Genomic DNA, 23,711 nt, shown 5'->3' with positions numbered 1-23,711 from the left:
TTTTATGCACTCAATACTTGGTCTGGGATACTTGAATGAATTATTGAATCAATGGGGGCGTGGCATGGAGGTGATCAGCCTGTGGCGCTGTTGAGGTGTTATGGATGCCCAGGTTTGCGTTGAGGTTTTTGCTTCTCTAAAATGCTCCGGGCAGATGGCCGTGTTGACTCAGGAAGATGAGAGACACCAGACCCAACAATACAGATGAGCTTAAAAACACTGCCGTAGATGTGCAGCAATTGGTCTTTTACGGTGTTTATGATCGATCGAGTCGTGATGCTACTTACATTAGCACCGGGTCGCTAGGTGATGTTGTCAACAGCAATGGAGCGCGCCATCTTGAACTGCGCACACACCCGCACCCATTGTATCTGTTTCTTTCGATCGCCTTTATCTCCAATTCCTTGTCCCAGGTGGCATTTCTGGTCAAAACAAGGTTTATTTGATGGCCAACGCTGTGTGTGTGTGTGTGTGTGTGCGTGTGCGTGTGTGCGTGTTGTTGGGTTATTTTTTTTGCCACCAGGAGATGGATGCAAAGACCTCGCTGGCGGTCCAGGTGCAGAGTCTGAGGGAGGACAACCAGCGTCTGCAGGAGGAGTCTTACAGCGCCTCGGCCAAACTCAAGAAGTTCACTGAGTGGGTCTTCAACACCATAGACATGAACTGAGTGGGTCTTCAACTCCATAGACATGAACTGAGTGGGTCTTCAACACCATAGACATGAACTGAGTGGGTCTTCAACACCATAGACATGAACTGAGTGGGTCTTCTTCTCCATAGACATGAACTGAGTGGGTCTTCAACACCATAGACATGAACTGAGTGGGTCTTCTTCTCCATAGACATGAACTGAGTGGGTCTTCAACACCATAGACATGAACTGAGTGGGTCTTCTTCTCCATAGACATGAACTGAGTGGGTCTTCAACTCCATAGACATGAACTGAGTGGGTCTTCAACTCCATAGACATGAATTGATGAAGAGACTCAACCCGACACAACGCCTCTGACATAGAACACAGACAACGCGGCCCGACTCAATGTTGGACTCATCAGTAGACACTGCCTGACGACATAATGCCACAACATCCTCCAAAACCATCGCGAATAAAACTGCCTCGGCGCAGACGACGAGCCGCAGGGAAAAAAGACGACGTATTATCGACGCAGCCCACATGACTTTGGATCTTCTACGCCGACGCTAAGACAAACTCGCCATCCTTATGGCGACAAGAAGGGATTGTTGTTATGTACAGTCGATATTTCGTGGGAAACTTAAAAAGATGTTGCAAGGAACCAGAGGAATCAAGAGAAAGGAGTTTGGACATAATGTGGTTCTGACAGATGTAATGAGCATGACGTCACTTCCCTTGGGATTTTGCTGAGAATTGATGCTCCTTTGTGTCCAATTTGATGGATAGTAAGGTGTCCTTGCATGACAGAAAGAAAGATTTATGTTTAAAGTTTAAAGTTTTTATTAAGTGGTTCTCAAACTTTTTACATTTCCAGGATTCCCAGTTTCGTATGCATTAGGGCCATGGACCCCCATAACCCTGAGACTGTACACAACGGGTCCATTTGGTTCCATCTTTACAGACCTCTGGTTCATAACTATCAATAACTTTGCTGGGGACCCCCTGGAACCCCCTCAAGAACCCCTGGGGGTCCCGGATCCTCCCTTTTAGAGACTTAAGTATGTCAATGATGTACGTATAATCCCTGTGGTTAGGTCTCTGTCAAATGCAAATTCTTTAATCAACAAGAAAATCAAATTACTAAATTAAAGCATTGCATCTTTGATGCAGGTCTGGGTTGTGTGGTGAATCTGGCGATGTAACTCCAAATATCGCACCAATAGTTGGTGCCCCGTAGATACAAAAATGTATTATGCAAAATATTCTCCCTATTGACATACTGTACATTGCATACCATTGCGTGAAACAGGTCTCAAAGTCACAATCTTAGCACACAAATTAATGTGAACTAAAATGGATTCTGCCAGTGTACTGTATAAAGTTCCAAAACCGGACCAGTGTTTTTTATCAATTTAAAATGATTAAAAGGTACAACAAGCAGCTTCTTACAATGTGCAGGAACTAACATGGTGATTTAGTCACCATGTTTAGTCAAAAATAAATGCAGTTTGCAATTAATTTGGCAGAATCCACTTTGTTGACGTTCGTTTGTGGGCTAAAAGTGTGACTGAGCATACAAAGTCAATATGGAGAATATTTTGAATTATCTATTTTTTATCTACCAAATAACGATTGTAGATATCCCCTAAATTTCGGGAGTGACGTCGTAGCAATATCACTAAACAATCCAGTCCAAAGGACTGGAACCCCTTTTGGGGTTTTATCTTCCAAGACGGAAACCCATTTTTGTGTTGTTGCTATGTACAGGATATATCAACATAATTTCTTTGTAATTTTGGGTTAAATTGGTGGTGCTCATTTGCTCAACCCTTTGGGTTCTTTAAGGGGGTCCCAAATGGACCTTTACAGGTCTGTAACTCTTGAGTGTACAAATGGAACCAAATGAACCCTTACAGTTCTGTAACTGAGTTACAAATGGAACCAAATGGACCTTTAGGTTTGTAACTCTGAAAGTGTATAACCAGATGAACACTTACAGGCCTGTAACTCTGAGAGTATTCAAATGGAACGAAAAGGACCCTTTCCGTTCAATTTGTAGCTTTTCAGAGTTATAGGGGTCCTTGAAATGAAAAGGTTTGAGGAACCACTGCTTTAAATAAATAACAGAATACCTTGGTACTGCACCTGGCTGTAGCAGATCAGATAAAGTTTTGAGTTGTTTGTATAGGAACAAAGTTAAGAATATGTAGTATGCTCCCATGTGCTTCCTTTTGCACCTTCAATCAGAAAAAACATCCTATTTTGGAACAAATGAAAACATTGGAGACAATATCTGCTCCGGGGTCCAAATGGGACCCTTCTGGGTCTGAGGATGACTGAGAGTGTACAGTCGGAACCATTGTTAATCTTTGGGGCCCCCCAATCGACACTGTACAATTCTCAGCAGAGATGTTACTTTACATACCCGCTTAGGGTGGTCCCCGTCGGGAACCAGTGTGGGTAGAATATGGGTACAGTACAGAAGATGTTCATTTGAACCCTGGAGAAGACGGGTGAACACAGGCGGCCTCGTATGGGCCTTGAAAAAGATGATATAAAAAAGAATATATTAGTAATAACTGTGAGGTGAAAGTGCCTGTGTGTTGTTCAAATTATAAAAAGAGTTGTACTTTGTGTATCAAAAGTGTATAATGTCTAGAGGATTCATGCAAATACTGTAAAATTCACAAAGGACTACTGGTCACGAGACTCACGACGAGCCTACGAGAAATATATAATTATGAAAACAAATACTATGTGGGTGCCATGATAATGATAAAAGACCATGAATGGTCCGTCATCAAAATATTGACATTTATTTTGTAAATAATAATACATATAATTAAGGTGTATTTTGTTACCTACAGTATGACCTGGACACTCTATTGCAGAGTATTTTTTTGACAAATAATAATGATGAGAGAGCAAACTAAATGCCATTATGCCAAATACATAATGTCAAATACAGTCTTCTGTATCAGGGGTGTGTGGAGAGACACTGTAACTGGAAACCGATTTGACTGGAAAGAAAATGAAAGAAATCTTCTAAATTAATGTAATCATTCTAATGATGTATTCTTGTCCTGAGAGTAAACAATTTGTGGTCCCAGCCATGGCTATAACTGTAACTGCACTGACTTGCTGGACAGTGCCACCAAAATGATACATGGAACCATTGTCCCTCCTTCATCCATAGCAGTAGTTCTCAAACCTTTTTTTTATTTTATTTCAAGGACCCTCATAACTCTGAGAGCGTACAAATTCCATTCCATGTGTAGGCTCTCAGAGTTACAGCCCTGTAAGGGTCCATTTGGACCCCCTCAAGGAACCCAGAGGGTCCCTGAATTCCACTAAGGCCCCTTTTCCACCGGGGCTGAACCGGTTCGGTTCCTTTTTCCCGCCTAATATTGAACCAGTTCAGAGTGTTTCCACTGAAAATGAATTGGTTCAGAACCCTAAAGTTGGTTCGGAACTGGAACCAAAAAATGGCTGCCAGTTCCATGAAAGCACCATGGTTCCAAGAATCTAGAACGGAACCAGTTCTAGAACCAACCAAACTTTTGGTGGAAAAGGGTCCTTTGAGAACCGCTGCTCCATAGCATGGTAAACGATTTGTCACCAGAGATCATCGGTACTATTGTAGATTGAATCGGTACTATTATTATACAATAATGCGAGGACGCGTAAAGACATCTTTGACAAAATTCCCTGATATTCCAGCTCTTGAGAGTTGTACATAGTAGGCTTAACCTAATAGCCGTCATAGAACGGCATCTCGTGCCGTATATAGCAGATCTACAAGCTCATGCGCATCTGTGATAAATAATTTATCACAGATCACAATTATTGTGAGCTTGTAGATCGACTTTATTGGCATCGGGGCTTAAGTCTGCTCCTAAGCCCAAGCCTTTTCCACTTTTCTTTTTAATAGATCAGAGACCGCGGGAATATTATGAGATATGATCCATATTTAAACCCTCAATACTGTTTCCTTTTTTACCCTGATGATTCTGTACAACCTGTGTATATATAAGAGAGAGACGTCTGATGATGATGCTCATCTGAGTTTGCACCTTCTTTTATTTTTAGTTTTTTATTTAGTTTTTAAGACTTGGCTATTCTTCGTACGCAGTTCTGCTTTTAGGCCTGATTTGTGCTTCGTCAACGGTGCAGCGAACATACAAGCCTATAGGCTACAACAACGTGCCGCATCCGCAACGCCCTCGTAGGCTTGTAGATCGGCTAAGTTCAAGACGCGACACAAATCGCACGACAAAGTACATGAGGACGTGTCCACAGAGAGTCTGTCCGCCATGCATTTCCATGGTAAGGACCCGCTGGAGTGCTCCTCGAGCACTATCAGCACTCTCGGGGCCTTATGCCCTTTGACCTTAAAACGGTTTTGTCCCAAGGAGTCCCTACCGGTGTGGTTTGGACTTAAGGCTTACTAGCCTGGCCATGCCAGTCTAGGGCCTTACCCCCCATTATGCCTTAAACGTTTTTGGTCTTATATTTCACTACTTTGAAAAATATTTAAGCTCACAACATGTTGATGTAGAACCGGGCCATTTTTGCTATTCTTAAATGTTTTTCAAAATAGTAAAAAAGAGAAAAGGTTTAGGCATAAGGGTTAAGGCGCAAGATAGGGATCTCTGGACATGATATTGTCGCTGTCGGGTAGAAACCTCATACTGTATGTACAAAACTGCACATTTTCATGATTTAAATAAAAAAAACTGCGAGAGTAGCAGATCTACGAGCTCAAAATGCGGCGTGAAGCGTTTTGAGCTTGCGGATCTGCTACTTTTGATGCTTTCGTGTGACGCTGTTGTACGATACTAATGTATATGTATAGCGTAGTCAATATACGAAAAAAGTAAACAAAAGGTTAAAATATGGGAGGTTTCTGCCCGACGACATCGCTCCTCCAACATGATTTCGGTGGACACGGAGCATAAATCGGGGCTTATTGTTTTTACACCATCAGACATCAACAGGGGACAGAAAAAAAGAGGCAGGGGGATCACGACATGCAGTAAAAGTGAGTCGCAGGCTCTCAAACTCGAGACAAAATATGAGCACATGGCATGCCACAGCCCCCCTTTCCCCTAGCCTGTTAATGCCTACTTTATACTCTGTAGTACTAAGGTGTCGCTTGCCAAATAAATTACTGATCTACACGCTATACTACCCTTGTACGATGGAGCGTAAGATACGCCTTACACAAAACAGAGTGCCCTTGTTGCACCTTTATTTCTTGACATGTGTGAGCGTGACGGCATGTGTTTCTGTTTCCTTTGAGATGTATTGTGTAAAAAACAATGTTTATATCTATTAAAGATATTTTGTTCAATTTGACTTTTGGTCTTTGGAGATAGGTTGTATTGTCTTGGTGAGAGACGAATACTGTCTGATGTCAGCAGTGGTGGAAAGTAACTATGGTAAGTACATTAGCTGTACTGTACTAATTAGTACAATTCTGAGCTACTTTTATTTTACTTAAGTATGTCAAATTTTCTATACTTTTACTTCTACTTTTACACTACAATTATTTCAAAAACTTTAGTTACTATTTACTTTGAATAGTATTACAAAACATACATTAAACATGTATATATATTCTGGCCATTTTCAAAAGATTTGTATACATTTGAAAACTTGTGAAATGGGACATTCTGCAGAATGAGTATACTTTCGGTATATTATGATACCAATACTTCTGTACTTTTACTCAAGTACATTTATAATTCTGTGTTTAAAATTACTTGTAAGACAAGAGAGTATTTCTACATTGCAGTAGATACTGTAAAAAACTTGAGTACTTTTTTCCACCACTGGATGTCAGTATAGTTCTCAACCTTTTTGTGTTCTGTAAAGCATCGCCACGGTGCGCCACCTTGACAGTCCACAGAAGTTTTGTCAGTCTGGAACGTGGATAGCCTGGTTAGAACGTGGAACCCTTCTATACTACCGCACGGGCCCTGCCAGTACATTCAGAGTTACAGACTGGTAAGTATGGTAACTTGGATATCGCAAGCCGTGGATATCCACGGATATCCCAAGCCGAGGTATACATTTGGGTAACTTACTAACTATCAATTATTTAGCTGGGGTCTGGGTCTGGGGACCCCCTGGAACCATCAAGGACCCTGGGGAGGCGGGGACTCGAGTAGATCATCTGCATATCCCAAAGTGCTGCACCAATCACAGACCTCACAAAATAAGCGATCGCACAGCGAGCTACACAGCTGTTTCTTCTAGGCTAATCACAGCAGCTTGACAACTTTAGCGGACAAAACAAAACACATGTTAGCATCTTAGCTTTCTGGTGGTGTGTATAAAGCATTGTCTACTACAGAGCCATATCTAAGGCTCTGCCTTGTCTACTAATGCCTACTACTGCTGCATACCATCACCACTGTAGCCCAGTGTAAAAGAATGAAGCAAAGCAATTAGGCCTACCAGTAAGCTGACAAATGTTTTCAATTTATATTTAGAGACGTGATCTAAAACTCATATTAGCATGAGTGCAGGGGTCTTCAACAGTGGGGCTGCCGAATTTGAATGTGTCCATGAATCCAAGATAGGCCCAAAGATAATTTGTAAACAAACAAAATTGAGGATGGATGATGGTGCTGTCGAACAAATCTACTAATCTGCACTTAAAAGAAAACAGGTAAAAATCTAACACTCAAAAATAGCAGGTGTACAAGCTCGCACTTGCAGTATAGCACGGTCGACTGACACGCTGTGTATACATAACTGCTATTTTTTTGACAACCTCTGTTCTAAACCAATGTTCTAAAATGTAAATCCCCATAGTTCTCTGAAAAACATAGCTAGATGCTTTCTCAGTTTTAATGGGTTAATAGGCAACACAATTTCATACAACAACACCGGCGGCCGGCGGGGTCCATAATTCATCCTAGGCCTGAAAAACATCCAAGACCCCTGCTAGTCTATACCTCTCTTCCACATAATTGTAAATGCCAAGGACCGTCTTTAACTCTGACAGTATACAAATGGAACCAAATGGACCCTTAAAGGATCCATTGCTTCCATTTGTATACTGTCAAGAGTTACACACTTGCAAGGGTCAATTTAGCACTCCACCCCCCCAAGGAGTCCCTGTGGACCCAACTTTGAGAACCATGGGGTGTAGACAGACGGACAGTTAGAACATTTTAAGAAAAGACTGAAGGACTTTTTATATATATGGTAAATTGTAATTCTGTTTGTCAATATACCAGTTAATGTAATCTAGCGTGAATGCACTAACCGTGGTTGTTATGCTTTAATGTATTTCTTTTGTGATATCTGTAAAGTTGTTTTTATTTCAATTTTTGTATGTATATTATTCTGTGAGGACCCCAGGAAGAATAGCTGTTGCCAGGTGTAACAGCTAATAAACTAAACTAAACAGAACAGCAGAAGGACTTTGTGTCAATTTAAGCCATTTCGGGCGGGAACCCCTTTTGGTGTTGGCATTATGTTATGCTTTAGCTATTGAAAAATAGCAGATCTACAAGCTCATAGCGCGCCACCGAGTGGCGAGCTTGTAGGTCTGCTATTTTTGAAAAATCTTAAAAATGTGGCGCAAATCTTTGAATATATATTCTTTCAAAGTTAATGTTTTTAAATTAGGTCTAAATTGGTTAAGCTTCATCCGCCGCCTACACCCTGAGGCCTGATCTTGACATATACCGAATGAGATTAAAAAATGTACTGTATATGTGTCTGTCTTCCTCTGACAGATACTTTGGATTAAAGTGGGATGATTGTTCCCAGACGTGACTGAAGTGGCTGAGGTCGTTTCGCCCTCTCTTAATGCAGCTCGCTGTCCCCATCATCATGGTTCCTACAGTAAGTACACTGATTCTCTCAATGTGGGGTCCGGGTCCGGACCACCATGAGAATCCAATTGGACCCTGTGACACCAGTGGTTCTCAAACCTTTTTCAACTAAAGGATGTATGTATTTAGCCATGGGGCCTCAACTGGAAATGTTTTGTGCCAAGGATTTTCAGAAGAGAAGATTTGTAAATCAAATCAAAATGATAAAAAAATAATCCAATCTAATTCTCTCCCCAAAAAGATGTAACGGATGTACAAGCTTGCGGCACGAAGTGACACACTGAGCTGGGGACCTCCTGGAACCCCCCAAGGACCCCTGAGGGTCCCCACTGTGAGAACCACCACCTTACAGGTCTGTACAACTTTGAGAGTCTGCAAAATGGAATCAAATGGGATAAAATTAATTATATATATGAAATTGCCAAATTGTCAATAAGAGAGGCAGACATTGTGAAAATAGATGAACTACAAGCTCACCACACCTCGCTATTTAATGCCTCAACTCTTACAATTTCAAGCGCTTGTCAGGGCGGGGCGTTCCCAATTATGAGTATTTTGGGCCATTGGGCCACTGGGTGGGCTGGTGAGGAATACTGCAAGTGCAGGGCAGCCCCCAAATAACTGGCAAAACACTAAGATTGTAATTATGATAATATAATGTCAACAATAAAATGTTCATGTATAAAGGGTTTCTTTAAAAACTTTGAAAAATGAGTTTTCATTAGTACCGATGAGTAGGAACTTATAGGAAAGTATACTACGGAACACGATTGATTGATTGATCACTAAAATAAACATCCTACATACTGTACACAGTGTACAGTATTGACCACAATGGAAACGAGTCCCTAGGACCTTTTCATAATCCTTTCAATGTCTGACTATCACATGCCGATTACATTTCTGACTAATAAAGTATTCAATCAAATGCTCTGAAAATGCACGCGGCCCACCCATCTGACCACGTTTTCAAGATTTTCAAGGGGGTGCAAAATACCCTGTCTGTAACAGAGAGTACCAAGGGACACAGTTAACCACATATATACCCCTTTAATATAATATTAAAGGGCTCTCAATTTCTTTTTTTCAATAATATTTTTATTGATTTTTACATTTTATGACAATGACAAAGACAAGACAAGAAAAACAAAACAAACAAACAAAAACAGACAGCTCAGCTCAGGCGCGTTGTGGAACAAAGGACACACTTATACCAAAAAAAAGTACAAAAATAATATACAAATATGGACACATTTGCAGTTTGGTGCTTGAAAGCCTAGATGGGTTAACAACTCCAGAGAAAATAAAATAAAATAAAAGATATGCATATACATACATACATACTGGGCTCTCAAATTTAAATTGTAACTTTAGAAATGTGCAGAATGCAGATACTATGTTGTTTTGTTTACTGGTGGTAAGTGGTTGAGAACCACTTTGTTTGACCTTACCACCCGAGCAGGCTTGATGTGCCCCTGCCAGTTGTGGCAGTTTTTAGGCCAGTTGATAGTTCTCAATCTCGTTGACATCAAGGACCCCAACTTGATATGTATTTTGCCGCAGACCCCCATCTGAAAATGTTTTGTGCCGGGGACTCCCAGAAGAAAATGTTTTCCTGGGACCCTACGTTGAGAACCACCGGTGTACGGCTGCGCGACTATAGTGTACAATGCTCATCCTCATGATGATCATACATGCTGCTGTGTGGCTGGCTGTGAACAGGCTGCTTAATAATTCAGTCTGTAATGCAGATTACAGCGCAGTTGACCCCCTTAAAGCAGCTTAGAGATCTCTGTCTGTTTGTCTGCATGCCTTTCTGTCTGTCTGTCTCATGCCAGTGTGTCCATGTCACCATGTCGATGGCATGTAGGATATAATATGACATGTCGGCCCCCTTCGGAGCCCGCCACGAGACCGGGGACACACTGCTGGTTGCAGGTCAGTGAGTAGCAGTGTGTAGTGTAGCGTTTCCAGTCGTGCATGCAATGCAATGTATGCATGGGGGGATGGGCAGATACATGCATCCTACTACTGTATCTACCTACCTACATGCCGCTGTGTTGGTGAGCATGCAGAGCAGAGAGCCAGTGGTTGCTAATATCACAATCGTCTTCTCGTCGCAGGGTTAGTGTAAAGGAGGCTTTTATTTTAAAAAAGTGGGAAAACTTACGCACGTTCCCGTCATTTTGTCGTTTTTCGCGAGAAGGGAGAGGATAGAGATGGAGGAAGAGCAGGAGAGGGGTCAAATTGTCAAATGATAACCAACATGTATATTGACACTGTCGGGGCACTGTTTCAACTTTTTAATGTTTTTTTTTCAGAGTTCACTGTATGTTTTTAATCATTCTTTAAATAATAAAAAAGGAATGGTTTCCACACGACAGCATCGAACATACAGATGGTGTACTCTATGTAGTAGCAGATGTGTACATGTGTGTGTTTAGAACATTGGCATCATAACGCTGCTGTTATGTTAGGCATAAACCTCTTATCTCCGTATTTTTACTGCATGTGTTTTTTTCCTAAACGGAAAATGACAGAAGTTACCGTGTGGGGGTCCCCAGGGGGTGCCTGTACTGTACTTTACTGTACTGTCACACCCGAAATCCCTTAATGGCTGCTAAAAACTCAGATTCCCATCATGCACCTGTGCACAGTGTGAAGCTCAACAGCGCCACTTTGTCACCTGTCTAAACAGACACAGACACACATTGCTGTTCCTTGGAGTGGCTGCACCACTCTAACATCTTTGAATATAGCAGATCTCACAGCTTGTAGATCGGCTATTTTCAAATGACCAAAATGTATATAGGATTGACGTGGTTAATGTATGATTTATAATAATAATCATCTATAATCTACAAAATAACTAACTAAAGTGTACAAATAAATCATCATCTGCGAGAGTGAGGTCTAGCCAGCACCAACTCGGGATTCCTGGATCGCTGCCCTCCACGATTTCCTATCCAACATCAGGTTCTTGAGCTCTGCAGTGTTGTCAGCCAAACTGTCGCGCCGCAGCATGTCTACATAGGTGGTACGCTTCTTTCCCCTCCTGGCTTTGCCCTGGGTTGGTTCCCATCGGGTCAATTTACTTGCCTCAAGTTCTGGGTGCCTGACGCAGTGCCCTGTGTCCTTCTCTCTCTGACTTTGTCCATGACCCCGTGGTAGGTCCCCATAGAGGTCCACATTTCTGATGCGGTCCGTCTATGTGACACCTAGTGCCATTTGTAGCATTCTTGTGTAGACTTGTGTAGTCAGTACTGACTCCAAGTAAAGCAAAAGTATTGGACATTGGAAATACCGTCCATTACTTCAACATTTTACTTAAACTTAAGTAAATCTACTTTCCACCACTGTCTGTCTGAGATGGCTGCACTTTTTTGGGTGGTGGGTGGGGAGGGGGGGGGGGGGGTGAGTTGTTGATGTTTTGGTTTTCCCCCTGAAGATAACACTCCTACATGAATTGCAGTGAGAAGGGCTTTTATCTCTGACTCGAGGGCCTGTCTGTAGCGCTGCATCTGCAGGAAAAGGATTCGATGAAATGGTGCTCTCAAAGTGGGGGTGGCCCACGGGGGTCCTTCAGGGGGTTCTCACTTCCCAGCTAAAACATTGATTGTTTGGAACCTTATCTGTAACCCAAGAGAGTTAACAGATCCCATACGGGTCCATTTTGGTTGTTACACTCTCAGAGTTATGGGTGGTCTGTGGTCCTAATGTATACTGTGGTCCTAATGTGTCATGCCAGGTCATTATTGATCTATATTGATTCTATAGTTTGGATGTACAGATATTCTACTGTGAGACGGATGATACGTCCTTACTTTACTCATGATCCTAGATGACTATTTCTGTGCATTTGATGTATTATTATTACCCTGGCTGTGTTGTTATCGCTTACTGATGTATATTACCCTGGCTGTGTTGTTATCGCTTACTGCAAATCGCTCTGGATTAAGAGCGTCTGCTAAATGCCTTAAATTGTAAAAAGGACAGGGTGGAGACAAGACCTCGGCTAGAAATGCTGTCCATGGTACTGAAATTGAGGGACAACATCATGCATTAAATGCGAGGGTGAGCATTTGGCTAAAACATAGCAGATCTACAAGCTCGCAACACGTCACATTTTGATGCATTGTAAGCTTGTAGATCTGCTATTTATTTATTTTTTGCCATTTATACATGACTTCTTCCGTTCAGCACAATGGACTTCGCTTCTAGCTGCAGGTGTTTGCTGATTAGGTGTAGGTGAAAAAACAACTGTTTAAGTGGTTAACTCCTTGAACCCCAGCATCCTTATTGTGGGGAAAGCCTTTCGCAGACCCTCAAATAAAGTCAAAGTAAGTCAAACTTCTACTTAACCACATAAACCCAAAGCACCCGTATAGAGGGTATGCGCGTGACGTCATCATCATCAAACCCGGAAGTTATGTAGGAACACCTGCAAATGTATTGCATTAAACGACGATAAACAACATTAAACTCACTTTGTCACTCATTTTGCCATTCACTTTATGCATGTGCATACCCTCTATTGCTCCGACGCGTTGTTGTGAGCTTATCGAGCAAGCGGCTATTTTCAGAGGAAGCTTTTTCCACAATAACAGAAAACAGAAAACTCACTAGTATAGAGCCCTGAGGGACTCCGGTCAACCATAAGTGCTTAATGACAACTGGTTAGCTGGTTCTGTAAAAAATGAATAGAAAAATGTGCGTGCGACGTGCATACTTGCGTGCGTGCCTGTGTTCACGCTACAGTACATGCATGCACTCACAAATTGGTCATGCCACGTAGAGCATTTGTGGAGTGTATTCCTGGGGGAGCATTTGGGATCTCATTTATCACGGGAAGAGGGGGGGGGAGGCTCCATTCATTGGGCTTTGCCATTTAAGCTTGAATGACTCCAGAGTTTCCTTACAGGGTGAGAAGAAAGAGCCCGATACAGAGCAAAATGACAAAAGGGAGAAACATTTTATTGCAACAGTGAGTGAACTCCTCGGGGCTACAAAATGGAACCACGTTGCGGACCCTGTACGGTCCATTTGGTTCCATTTCAATGAGCGCTGATGATGTGACTGTGCATGTTTGCCACGCTCGAGCACCAGAAGGAAATGGAATAATAAATCATCATAATGGGACATAATGGAGCCGGACGGTTAATACTGATTGAATAATATCTTAACACCGTGCCGCATGACTGCATTAACCACTTAGGCGCTGCAGCCTTTATTAAAGATTTCCACGTGTATGTACAGATGAAAATCTGAATCTGTCTTAGTAAAACAGACCTGCGCTGTACTTGGTGTGCTCTCTTTTCTCCCCTTTACACCAAATCTGTTCCCGTGCAATCAATGTCGTACCTCCAGCAGCTTTTCAGTATTTTTGAGCCCCTCCTAGGCCCAGCTTTGTGTGTGCGTGTGTACCCCATAAACCCATAGCTATGATTTGATTGGCTGAGCACGGAATTGAGGATAAAAAACATCACACCCGTGTGAAGTGAGGGGCGCTTACATCATCATACATCATCTCATCCCAAGTGTTTATACACTTTTGTCTTCAATGTTAGTGTTTACACACTTTTGTCTTCAATGTTAGTGTTTACACACTTTTGTCTTCAATGTTAGTGTTTACACACTTTTGTCTTCAATGTTAGTGTTTACACACTTTTGTCTTCAATGTTAGTGTTTACACACTTTTGTCTTCAATGTTAGTGTTTACACACTTTTGTCTTCAATGTTAGTGTTTACACACTTTTGTCTTCAATGTTAGTCTGCCCCTCAAAAAGTGAGGACAGAAAATTGAGGACGCCAATTGTGATTGGCCGGAATGTGATGATGTATGATGATCGATGTATGATGATAAGAGCGGGTGTGATTTTTATTTCTTCAAATAGATCTATTAGACTCGCATCGGAGCTGTGAAAATGGAAAATTAGTCTCGTAATTCACGTGGCTTGATTCAGTATCCCTGCTCGTGCTTGGTGTTTGCATTAGCATTTCAATACACATCCTCCTAATGAAACCGTTCTTATTTTCAGCATCAGTGCTCGCTGCTGTGTGGTGTGCATCCCTCTTTCTGTTCTCTGTACATCCAAAGCCTGCTCTCTCTCTCTCTCTCTCTCTCTCCTCTATTTCTACGTCTATTTCTTCCGTCGCTCAATTTTCTTCTAATTCCTTCATCCCTCCCCCAACCAACACCAAGTCCAACCATCCCTCTGTGTACCACTCTCCCTCTCTCTCTCTCTCTCTGCACACTCACTCATCATATGCACGCACTCCCTCTCGCTCTCTCTCACTCACACTCTCTCTCTCTCTCTCTCTCTCTTGCTCTGACTCAGGCGCGCGCGGCAGACAGAGAGAGAGGGAATGAGAGGAGGAGTGCACACATGTGAGGAGCTCCCGGACGGACCGCTCTCTCTGCCCTGCTCTCCGCACAGCCTCGCTCTCCCTCCCAGTCAGCCGGAGCCGAGCTGGACCCGAGAGAAGAGGAGGAAATAGAGGACCAACGCTGCAGTGACCAGCCGGCTGCTCTCTCTCTCTCTCTCTCTCTCTCTCTGGTTCACTGCTTTCATCTCCTGCCTGTCTTCTTTATTCCCTCTTCTACCCCACGTCCCCCGTTACCCCTAACCACCCGACCCCCCCCTACCCGTTCTGCCCCCCCACCCCCTTTCCCTCCTCTGCCAATTACACCATGAACCTGCCTGCTGCTTGTTGCTAAGGGGAGCCAAACGAGAGAGAGAGAGAGTGGACCAGGCATCCTTTGGTTTCTAAGGTAATGCATGCTTCATGAGTACAACAGCTGGGATGTGTCACGCACAGATGTGGCATTTGGGCTGTTTGTGTGCCCGCCGGGAGGGAGGGAGTGATGGGGGGGGGGGGGGGGGGCTGGGGGGCTTTTTGGGGGTGTGGGGCAGAGTACTGGAGCAAGACCCCCTGGGGGGATCTGGTGTGTACGCTGCTGTTGTTGTGCTATGCTGTGCTGTGCGGTGCTGTGCTGTGTTGTGTTGTGTTATGTTGTTGTGATGTGTTGTGTTATGTTGTGCTGGGTTGTGTTGTGTTGTGTTATGTTGTGTTGTTGTGCTATGCTGTGCTGTGCGGTGCGGTGCTGTGCTGTGTTGTGTTGTGTTGTTGTAATGTGTTGTGTTATGTTGTGCTGGGTTGCGTTCTCGCGGCATTGCGTGACGTCCCAACTCCTTCAGTTTATCCTATTGAGGCACCAGCATCTGTGGAGGCTTGCTTGGTTCAGCTAATGCTGGGGGGGCTACTGTGTGTGTGTGTGTCCGCGTGCGTGCGCGTGTATCATGCCTGCGTGTTTCTGCACACGTGCCTGCCTGGGTATCCATATCTCCATCCGTGTTTGCATGTGTTTTTCTTTTAAATAGGTTTGCCTGGGCGTGCAGCACGCATGCAATTCCTGCGCCTGGCCTTGTGCGCTGGAGCGTTTGTGCACAAACTCGTGCGTGCGTGTGTGTGTGTCTCAGACATAGGCTTTTAATTAGCATCCACCCTGGGCCTGCTGTTGGACGTAGATCTGTAGGCTATGCATGGTCAGTCTGACGGGAATGAAGCCGTTCCCTTCTATACTTCACTGGTACTCAAAAGTGTTTCGTGGACCCCCACATTGATATGTAGGCTATTTGGCCCCGGTCCCCCCCCCCCCTCCCTTCCCCCCTTCTGAAAATGCTTTGTGCCCTGGGGACCCCCAGAGGAGAAGATTTGTGTTAAAAAAAATGATGATTCAAATGTTCAAAGAAATTAAAAAAACGCCAACGTATTTATGGATAAAGTGGTTAAAGTGACTGTGGTACATTCTGACACAAATCACAAATCTTGTAGGGGGGAGGGGGGCAGGACATATTTTCAGATGGGGGGGGGGGGGGGGGGGGGGTCAACGTCCAAATACATATTTATTTGGGGGTTCTTGACATGAAACGGTTTTAATGAAGCGCTGACTCTACAATTACAACTCTGAAGTGTGCTCAAGGGACCGTTTGGTTTGCCACACCATGTTGGCTGTTCTTTATCCACTTAACCCCATTTAGACCTGAGGATGCATCTGTGTCACCTCATAGCTTTTAACCATTATTTTAAACTTTAGCTGTTGAAAAATCGTGAAACATGTGGTGCAAATATATTTATATATTCTTTCACAGTGAACGTTTTTAACTCAAATATTTCTGGGGGCTCCCTGGAACAACATATTTTCAGATGGGGGGGGGGGGTGTGGGGCCAAATACAGATAATTCTGTGCGTCCTTGACATGAAAAGGTTTGTGTGTGTGTGTGTGTGTGTGTGTGTGTGTGTGTGTGTGTGTGTGTGTGTGTGTGTGTGTGTGTGTGTGTGTGTGTGTGTGTGTGTGTGTGTGTGTGTGTGTGTGTGTGTGTGTGTGTGTGTGTGTGTGTGTGTGTGTGTGTGTGTGTGTGTGTGTGTGTGTCATATTATGAATTTGTGCCACGCCTCGATCATTGTGGATTAAATTGTTAATAATGAACTGCACCGTGCCGCAGGACAACTAGAACATTACCACATTAACAAAGTTGTCAAAACAGACTGGTTTCCCTTATCTCAATATAACAATGGTTGAGAGCTCCGCTAATACATGTGATCATGATTTATGAAACCACCAAGACCGAAGACAGTTCTTATTTGGCAAATTGGATGTCCCTTTGACATGTACACTGATTACAATTGCAAAACAATTGCTTGGTTATTTGGCAGCTTAGGGGCACGTCAATAAGATGTGTGTGTGTGAGGACTAGAAATTGTCGGACTGGCTAAAAGAAGGATACAAACAATTAGTGAAATATTGTTCTGTGTCTGCCATTATTGTCACTTTATATGGAAAGTTAACATATCAATATTCGTAATTGTTAATAATGCTCGTGTCTAATGCTCATGCAGACAATTGTAATCATTGATCTTGCATTGTACTTTGACTTTGATATATTTGAATTTTTTGCATGATTTATGTCTTTAATGAAAAATCCAAATAGGCCTAAGGAAATACTAACGTGTGTCTCAGGGGTCTTGTTTGAAGGGGGAGGGCTGGGGAACAGTGTCCTACACAGCAGTGGTTCTCAACCCCCCCGTTTCAGAAACGTTGGATTAGCCTACTGTACAGTACATGGCAAAAAGAACCCCAAAAGGGGTTCCCGTCCTGAATAGGATACTCATATTTGAACTGTAACCTCGTGTAACCAGGCTTTCCACCTCGGAGGAAAGCCTGGTCTGTGTTACTAAATTGCCGTAAATTGTAGTCATCAGGCCTGGAACTCTGAAACCAGAACTTCCTTTCCCTCAAACCGGAAGAAGAACTATACCATCCCAATAAAAGCGTAGTTTCGCTGATTTCTAAAATACAAAATAAATATAAATGTGAGTGACGTGTGCTTTCCAGAGACTATTTAGCGTCTGTATACCTTTCTTATCCCATGGGGAGATTCTATTCTCATCGCTGGCTACGAGAGAGAGAGTCATGCTTTTATTGGGAAGGTATTATTCTTCTGGTTTGAGGGTTCCGGCCTGATGACTACAAAACAATGACTACAAAATAATGACTACAACATGACGTAAGATATCATCCGCTCCCGACCGGATCATAAACCTGAAAAGGAATGCTGCTCAGGCTATTTGAACTGGAGACCCCGTCACCCTGTCCACTCTGACAAGCACTTGGACAAACAAGTTTCACTCGGTTCCAAGACCTATACAAGCTCAAAGCGATATAGCAACACGAGGCATTGTGAGCTTGTAGATCAGCTATTTTCAAAATGTTTGCCCCTTATATTATTTGGCCAATGTTTGACCAGTTGTTATACTGTAGTATAGTCTGTTGATTGCATTTGTTGCAGTCTTTTGACTCTTTTCTCATTTCATTTTTTTTGTCGGTATTAAAAAGGTCTTTAAAGTCCTTATAATTGTCCCTTCCCTGTCATCTGGGGACCCAAGACCCACATGTTGAGAACCAGTGTCCTACAGGACCCCCCTGCAGAGTAGAGAGGTAGAGATTAGCCCATACATCTAATGTGCTCAGACACCTAAAAGAGAGAGAGAGAGAGAGAGAAGCGGAGCTGTGTGCTGCACTCTCCTCTCTCCTTGGCCCTGATAACACTCTCCTCTCTCCATGGCCCTGATAACACTCTCCTCTCTCCATGGCCCTGATAACACTCTCCTCTCTCCCTGGCCCTGATAACACTCTCCTCTCTCCCTGGCCCTGATAACACTCTCCTCTCTGATAATACTCTCCTCTCTCCATGGCCCTGATAACACTCTCCTCTCTCCATGGCCCTGATAACACTCTCCTCTCTCCCTGGCCCTGATAACACTCTCCTCTCTCCCTGGCCCTGATAACACTCTCCTCTCTGATAATACTCTCCTCTCTCCATGGCCCTGATAACACTCTCCTCTCTCCATGGCCCTGATAACACTCTCCTCTCTCCCTGGCCCTGATAACACTCTCCTCTCTGATAATACTCTCCTCTCTCCATGGCCCTGATAACACTCTCCTCTCTAACACTCTCCTCTCTCCATGGCCCTGATAACACTCTCCTCTCTCCCTGGCCCTGATAACAAACTCTCCTCTCTCCATGGCCCTGATAACACTCTCCTCTCTCCCTGGCCCTGATAACACTCTCCTCTCTGATAATACTCTCCTCTCTCCATGGCCCTGGTGACACTCTCCTCTCTCCATGGCCCTGATGACACTCTCCTCTCTCCGTGGCCCTGATAACACTCTCCTCTCTGATAATACTCTCCTCTCTCCCTGGCCCTGATAACACTCTCCTCTCTCCCTGGCCCTGATAACACTCTCCTCTCTCCCTGGCTCTGATAACACTCTCCTCTCTCCCTGGCCCTGATAACAAACAGTGTGATGATTACTTGTTCACTCATGCACGTCGCCGGCCACCGCTCTGTGCGGTGTAATGGATTTGTGTGTTCGTTTAACAGTTGTGCACATTGTGTGTGTGGGGGGGGAGGACAAAGGCCACCCTTTCTTCTACATGTACGTATAGTACATGTATGTCTGCTGTCTGTCTGTGGCCCGGGGTTGGCATTGGCACGTGCAGGCCACATGCAGCTTATTGTGCAAGGCCAGAGCCCCCCCCCCACACACACACACACACACACACAATTGAAAGGAGCTTTATTGGACTGACAAAATGTACATAGTACAGTACATGTACTATGCTGAAGCGTCTAAGTGTCAAAATATAAAAACTGTTTGCATGATCTGCTACTTTTGACGCTTTCGTGTGACGCTCAGACGCTGTAATGTGATCAAGTAGGGCGATAATTTACATAAAAAGTAAAAACATTTATAAATTATTATGGCTATTTTTGAGAATTTGTACCTGTAATGTAACCGAAATAGTGACACCACGGTTAATGTGTGGTTAAACATGGTGTGATGCTGATGTGGTACAGTGGTGCACAAAGTACTCAACGCCAGTACTTGGCTATAGTGATGGTGCTTTTGGCATGGGGAGTCAGATCAACATATGGAATGAGTTCTGTACTGGCCATATATGAAGCGTGTCTTGAGTGTACAGGGTTTGATGAGGTCAGATCAACATATGGAATGTCAGAACAGGTCAGCTCCATATTATATATGGAGAGCTAAGGGTGGCAGCGGGGGCAGTGTCTTGAGTGTACAGGGTTTGCACTTTGCAGTGTACATGTATGCACGAGGCGTGACGGACTGACGGCCATACAGAGGCGTATTCTCCATTGGGCCACCCGTGCCGTGGCCCAGTCTATTTAAAGCTGGCCCAACTTCTGAAAAACGGCAGCGGAAAAACAAGAAAAACTACAAAGCTAGCCTTCATCCCCTGTGCATGCAGTTTTCTGCAGGGAATCAGCAGCAATTAAGCCTCCTTTGTTTTAAAGATATATAATATCATTTTTGGGGGGCTTTATTGATAGGTTGAACGTAGACTGACAGGAAATGACAGTCGGAAAAGGCCGTCGGGATCGGCAGTCCGCCTTTGTTTATATGGTACCCCACTAGCAAGTCTGCAAAGCCGTGTTTTAGATGGTACCCCATTAGCAAGTCTGCAAAGCCGTTCTCGCCTATCGGCCGGAGTTGCGCTAACCCCCACCTCCCTTCACCCACACGATGCTAATTTGCCAATACTTTAATCCATGCTATGCACCTGCTGCCATATATAGTGGCGTAATGTGTCACGAGGCGTGACGGGCTGAGGGCCATAAACTGAAGGTTTTGCATTGTATTTTATTACAATATAACTTATACAATTGGGGTGGTTGTATTTTGTCTCTCTGCTCTTCTATTGAGACATTTAGATCGTGTCAATAGGTCATGTCTCACCTAGACACAGGATCTGACACGAATTCTGACCTGGAGGTCAACATTTTATTTATCCCCTGAGCAAGCCGGCAGGCTCTATTAGCTCAATGACTTGCGTAGGAAACTATAGGGTTCAAATGCGGGGGAGAAGATGAAAGTTACATAGTGCAGCTTTCAGTAAAGTTCTCAAGTTTAATGTCCTTTGTTACTGTCCACCACTGGCTATTTCCGCCGCCTGACAGCGGCGTACAGTGGAGAATGAATGATGAGGCATACAGCCCTATGGGCTATTTCTGATCCTCTTCTCCTGTAATGACATGCCCAAAATAGGGATGCCGGGGTTAACCCGTTATGACCCGAGGCTTCTGAAGTAGTAGTTCTCAAACTTCTTCGTGCCAAGGACCCCCAAAACTATATGTATTTGGCCCGCGGACCCCCGTCTCAAAATGTTCTGTGCAAGGGACCCCACCAGAAGAGATGTTAAAAAAATTCTACATTTTTCAACACTTTCAGGATATATCTCTGCTGCCGGGGAGAAACCACCTAACTCGGTGGTGCATGAGGGGGAGAGTTAGTTGCTTTAGCAGACAGTTGGAGGGTCCAATGGAGTTAAGAGGTTTTGTCAAAAGCGTTTTTTACTACTTTCTATTGGTTCAATATTTTCGAAAAACAACACACAGTAAGTAAAAGGTAGCACTGATTTATGCAAAAAGAAAAAAAAAAAATCCTCAAAAATGGAGTTATGTGGTTTGTAGATGTACAAGCTTGCAGCGTGGCACGAAGTGGCGCGCTGTGAGCTTGTAGATCTGCTATTTTTCAGAACCACTGTTCTAAATCACAAGAGTTTTCTGCAAAAACTTCAGTTGCTATAATAATAATCTAAAATTACACGGGTTAATGCGGGTCGCTGCTGTGCACCTGCCCTGTGTGGAGGAAGGAATGCCTTCTCTCACCCTACAGTCCACTCTCCTCTCTCCCCTCTAAAGCCCCAGCCACGTAGATAGAGATCGCTCTCTCTCTCTCCATCAACACTTGTTATTACAGTAACAGGTGAGCAACCCAGACGCTGTGTTATAACCTCATTTCAGCCTGTTCCTGGCAGATTTATTCTCCCCGCAAAAGCTGTCTTTTGTGTGTGTGAGTGCGTGCGTGAGTGCGTGCGTGCTCAAAAAATAATTTATGAATGTGTCAAACGTGTGTAATCCCTTTCTGCCGCCCGCTCTCTGCGCGATTAGAGAGCTAACAAATGGTTTAACCCATTTAATACACAGGGGCACTCAATCAAACTGCAAAGGGCAATGAGGGGGGGTTGGGAGGGTGCAGCTTTTATCACCTGGCTGTGAACGTAGGCTATGGAAATCCTTAGTTAAGCAGAATTAATTCTCCTGGAGAGATACTCGGTGAAATCATCAGCGACAACTGTGAGCTCTGAGACCATACAGATGTAACCAAATGGACCCTTTCGGGTCCATTTGGTTACGTCCGTATGCTCTCAGAGCTGAAAGAGAGAGAGAGAGAGAGTGAGTGATAGATTGTGTGGTGGAGGTAGGATAGGGAGTAATCTCTGAAAGGCTTACGTCCGGTCGACGCGTAGCAGAGCGATGTGATGCCATGCGATGCAGGGGTGACCCATCTCATCACTGGGCCTAATGGACACCCAGCGCTTCCTCCTAGATTACATTAGACACACAACCGTAGACGCACACACTCACACGCACACGCACACACACACGCACACGCAATGTGCAACTGCTAACTGTGTACGTATTTACGACTATACATGATCGAAAAAACTAAATTTAATTGATTAAAATCAATAATCAATATGTCTAATAAAACTATTGATTATTAATGATTGTATGCATGTCATTATTGGCAAAAGGTAAACAAACATTTTCAAAATTTGATAATGGCACATCTACAATATCACGAGCCTGATATTTGCATTTCATTCATTAGTATTCGATAGGATAATTGCGAAGTAAACAACCAATAGTTGCAGACCCTACCCACTGCACACATGCATTTGCAACCCATACCTGCACACACACACACACACACACACACAAACACGTGCATCGTGCACATGCACACCCATGTGGTGTCTTACACACTTTTAAAAAGTCAATATACCAGCCCAGTGGGTCCTCATGCAATCAGTGGTGTTAAGTAACCAAGTACATTTACTCAAGTACTACATTAAATACAATTTTGAGGTACTTGTACTTCTAAGTAAGTACTAAGTATGTCCATTTCTTGATACTGTCATACATCTACTCCACTACGTCTCAGAGGTTGTACGTTTTACTCCACTGCAATTAGTTGACAGCTTTAGCTACTAGTTACTTTGCAGATGTAGATTACTAATCAATAGAAAACTAATGTTTTTTAAAATAGGCGATCTACAAGCTCATGGCATGGTATGTAGATCGTCGATTTTCGAATTGCTGAAGAGTAAAACGGGACTTAAGTGGTTATTGATCAATAAGTAATAGTCAATAATGAATCGTCCAACAGGATATTTATGATTCTGAAATTGGACGTTATGCATAATGACTACCTATACCTTTGCTACTTTAGGTAGGACTATATTAGAATTCACAGCTTTTTACTACTGAGTATACAGAGTAATTTCTACATTGTGGTATTGACCCAAAAATCGGTGGAGTACTTCTTCCACCACTCTCTCTCTGTGTGTGTGTGTGTGTGTGTGTGTGTGTGTGTGTGTGTGTGTGTGTGTGTGTGTGTGTGTGTGTGTGTGTGTGTGTGTGTGTGTGTGTGTGTGTGTGTGTGTGTGTGTGTGTGTGTGTGTGTGTGTGTGTGTGTGTGTGTGTGTGTGTGTGTGTGTGTGTGTGTGTGTGTGTGTGTGTGTGTGTGTGTGTGTGTGTGTGTGTGTGTGCGCCAGCCATCACTGCTG

At 43.5% G+C, this 23,711-nt stretch overlaps 2 protein-coding genes across 3 annotated transcripts in view; both read left to right on the top strand.

The window, feature by feature from the left end:
• The window catches only part of LOC310878263 (signal-induced proliferation-associated 1-like protein 1), a 303,780-nt gene that overhangs the window by 95,897 nt on the left and 184,172 nt on the right, over window positions 1-23,711 (top strand). The window contains exon 28 of one of the 2 annotated variants that reach the window (XR_014570879.1): window positions 524-2,062. Coding sequence is in view for 1 of the 2 variants with exons in the window: in XM_083792491.1 (XP_083648617.1) it covers window positions 524-667 (144 nt within the window). In the remaining variant the exon portion in view is untranslated. Of the gene's footprint in view, window positions 1-523; window positions 5,988-23,711 lie in introns of those variants that run through there. The other variant, XM_083792491.1, reaches the window with a different exon arrangement.
• Window positions 15,134-23,711, top strand: part of LOC310878383 (regulator of G-protein signaling 6-like) — a 103,076-nt gene continuing 94,498 nt past the window's right edge. The window contains exon 1 of the mRNA XM_083792699.1: window positions 15,134-15,259. The gene's annotated coding sequence lies outside the window, so the exon portion shown is untranslated. The remainder of the gene's footprint in view (window positions 15,260-23,711) is intronic.

The sequence above is a fragment of the Protomyctophum parallelum genome, assembly GCF_964188405.1.
Source record: "Protomyctophum parallelum genome assembly, chromosome: 20".
NCBI lineage: Eukaryota > Metazoa > Chordata > Actinopteri > Myctophiformes > Myctophidae > Protomyctophum > Protomyctophum parallelum.
Note: the sequence above shows the minus strand (reverse complement) of the source record. Positions and strands in the feature narration are given on the sequence as shown.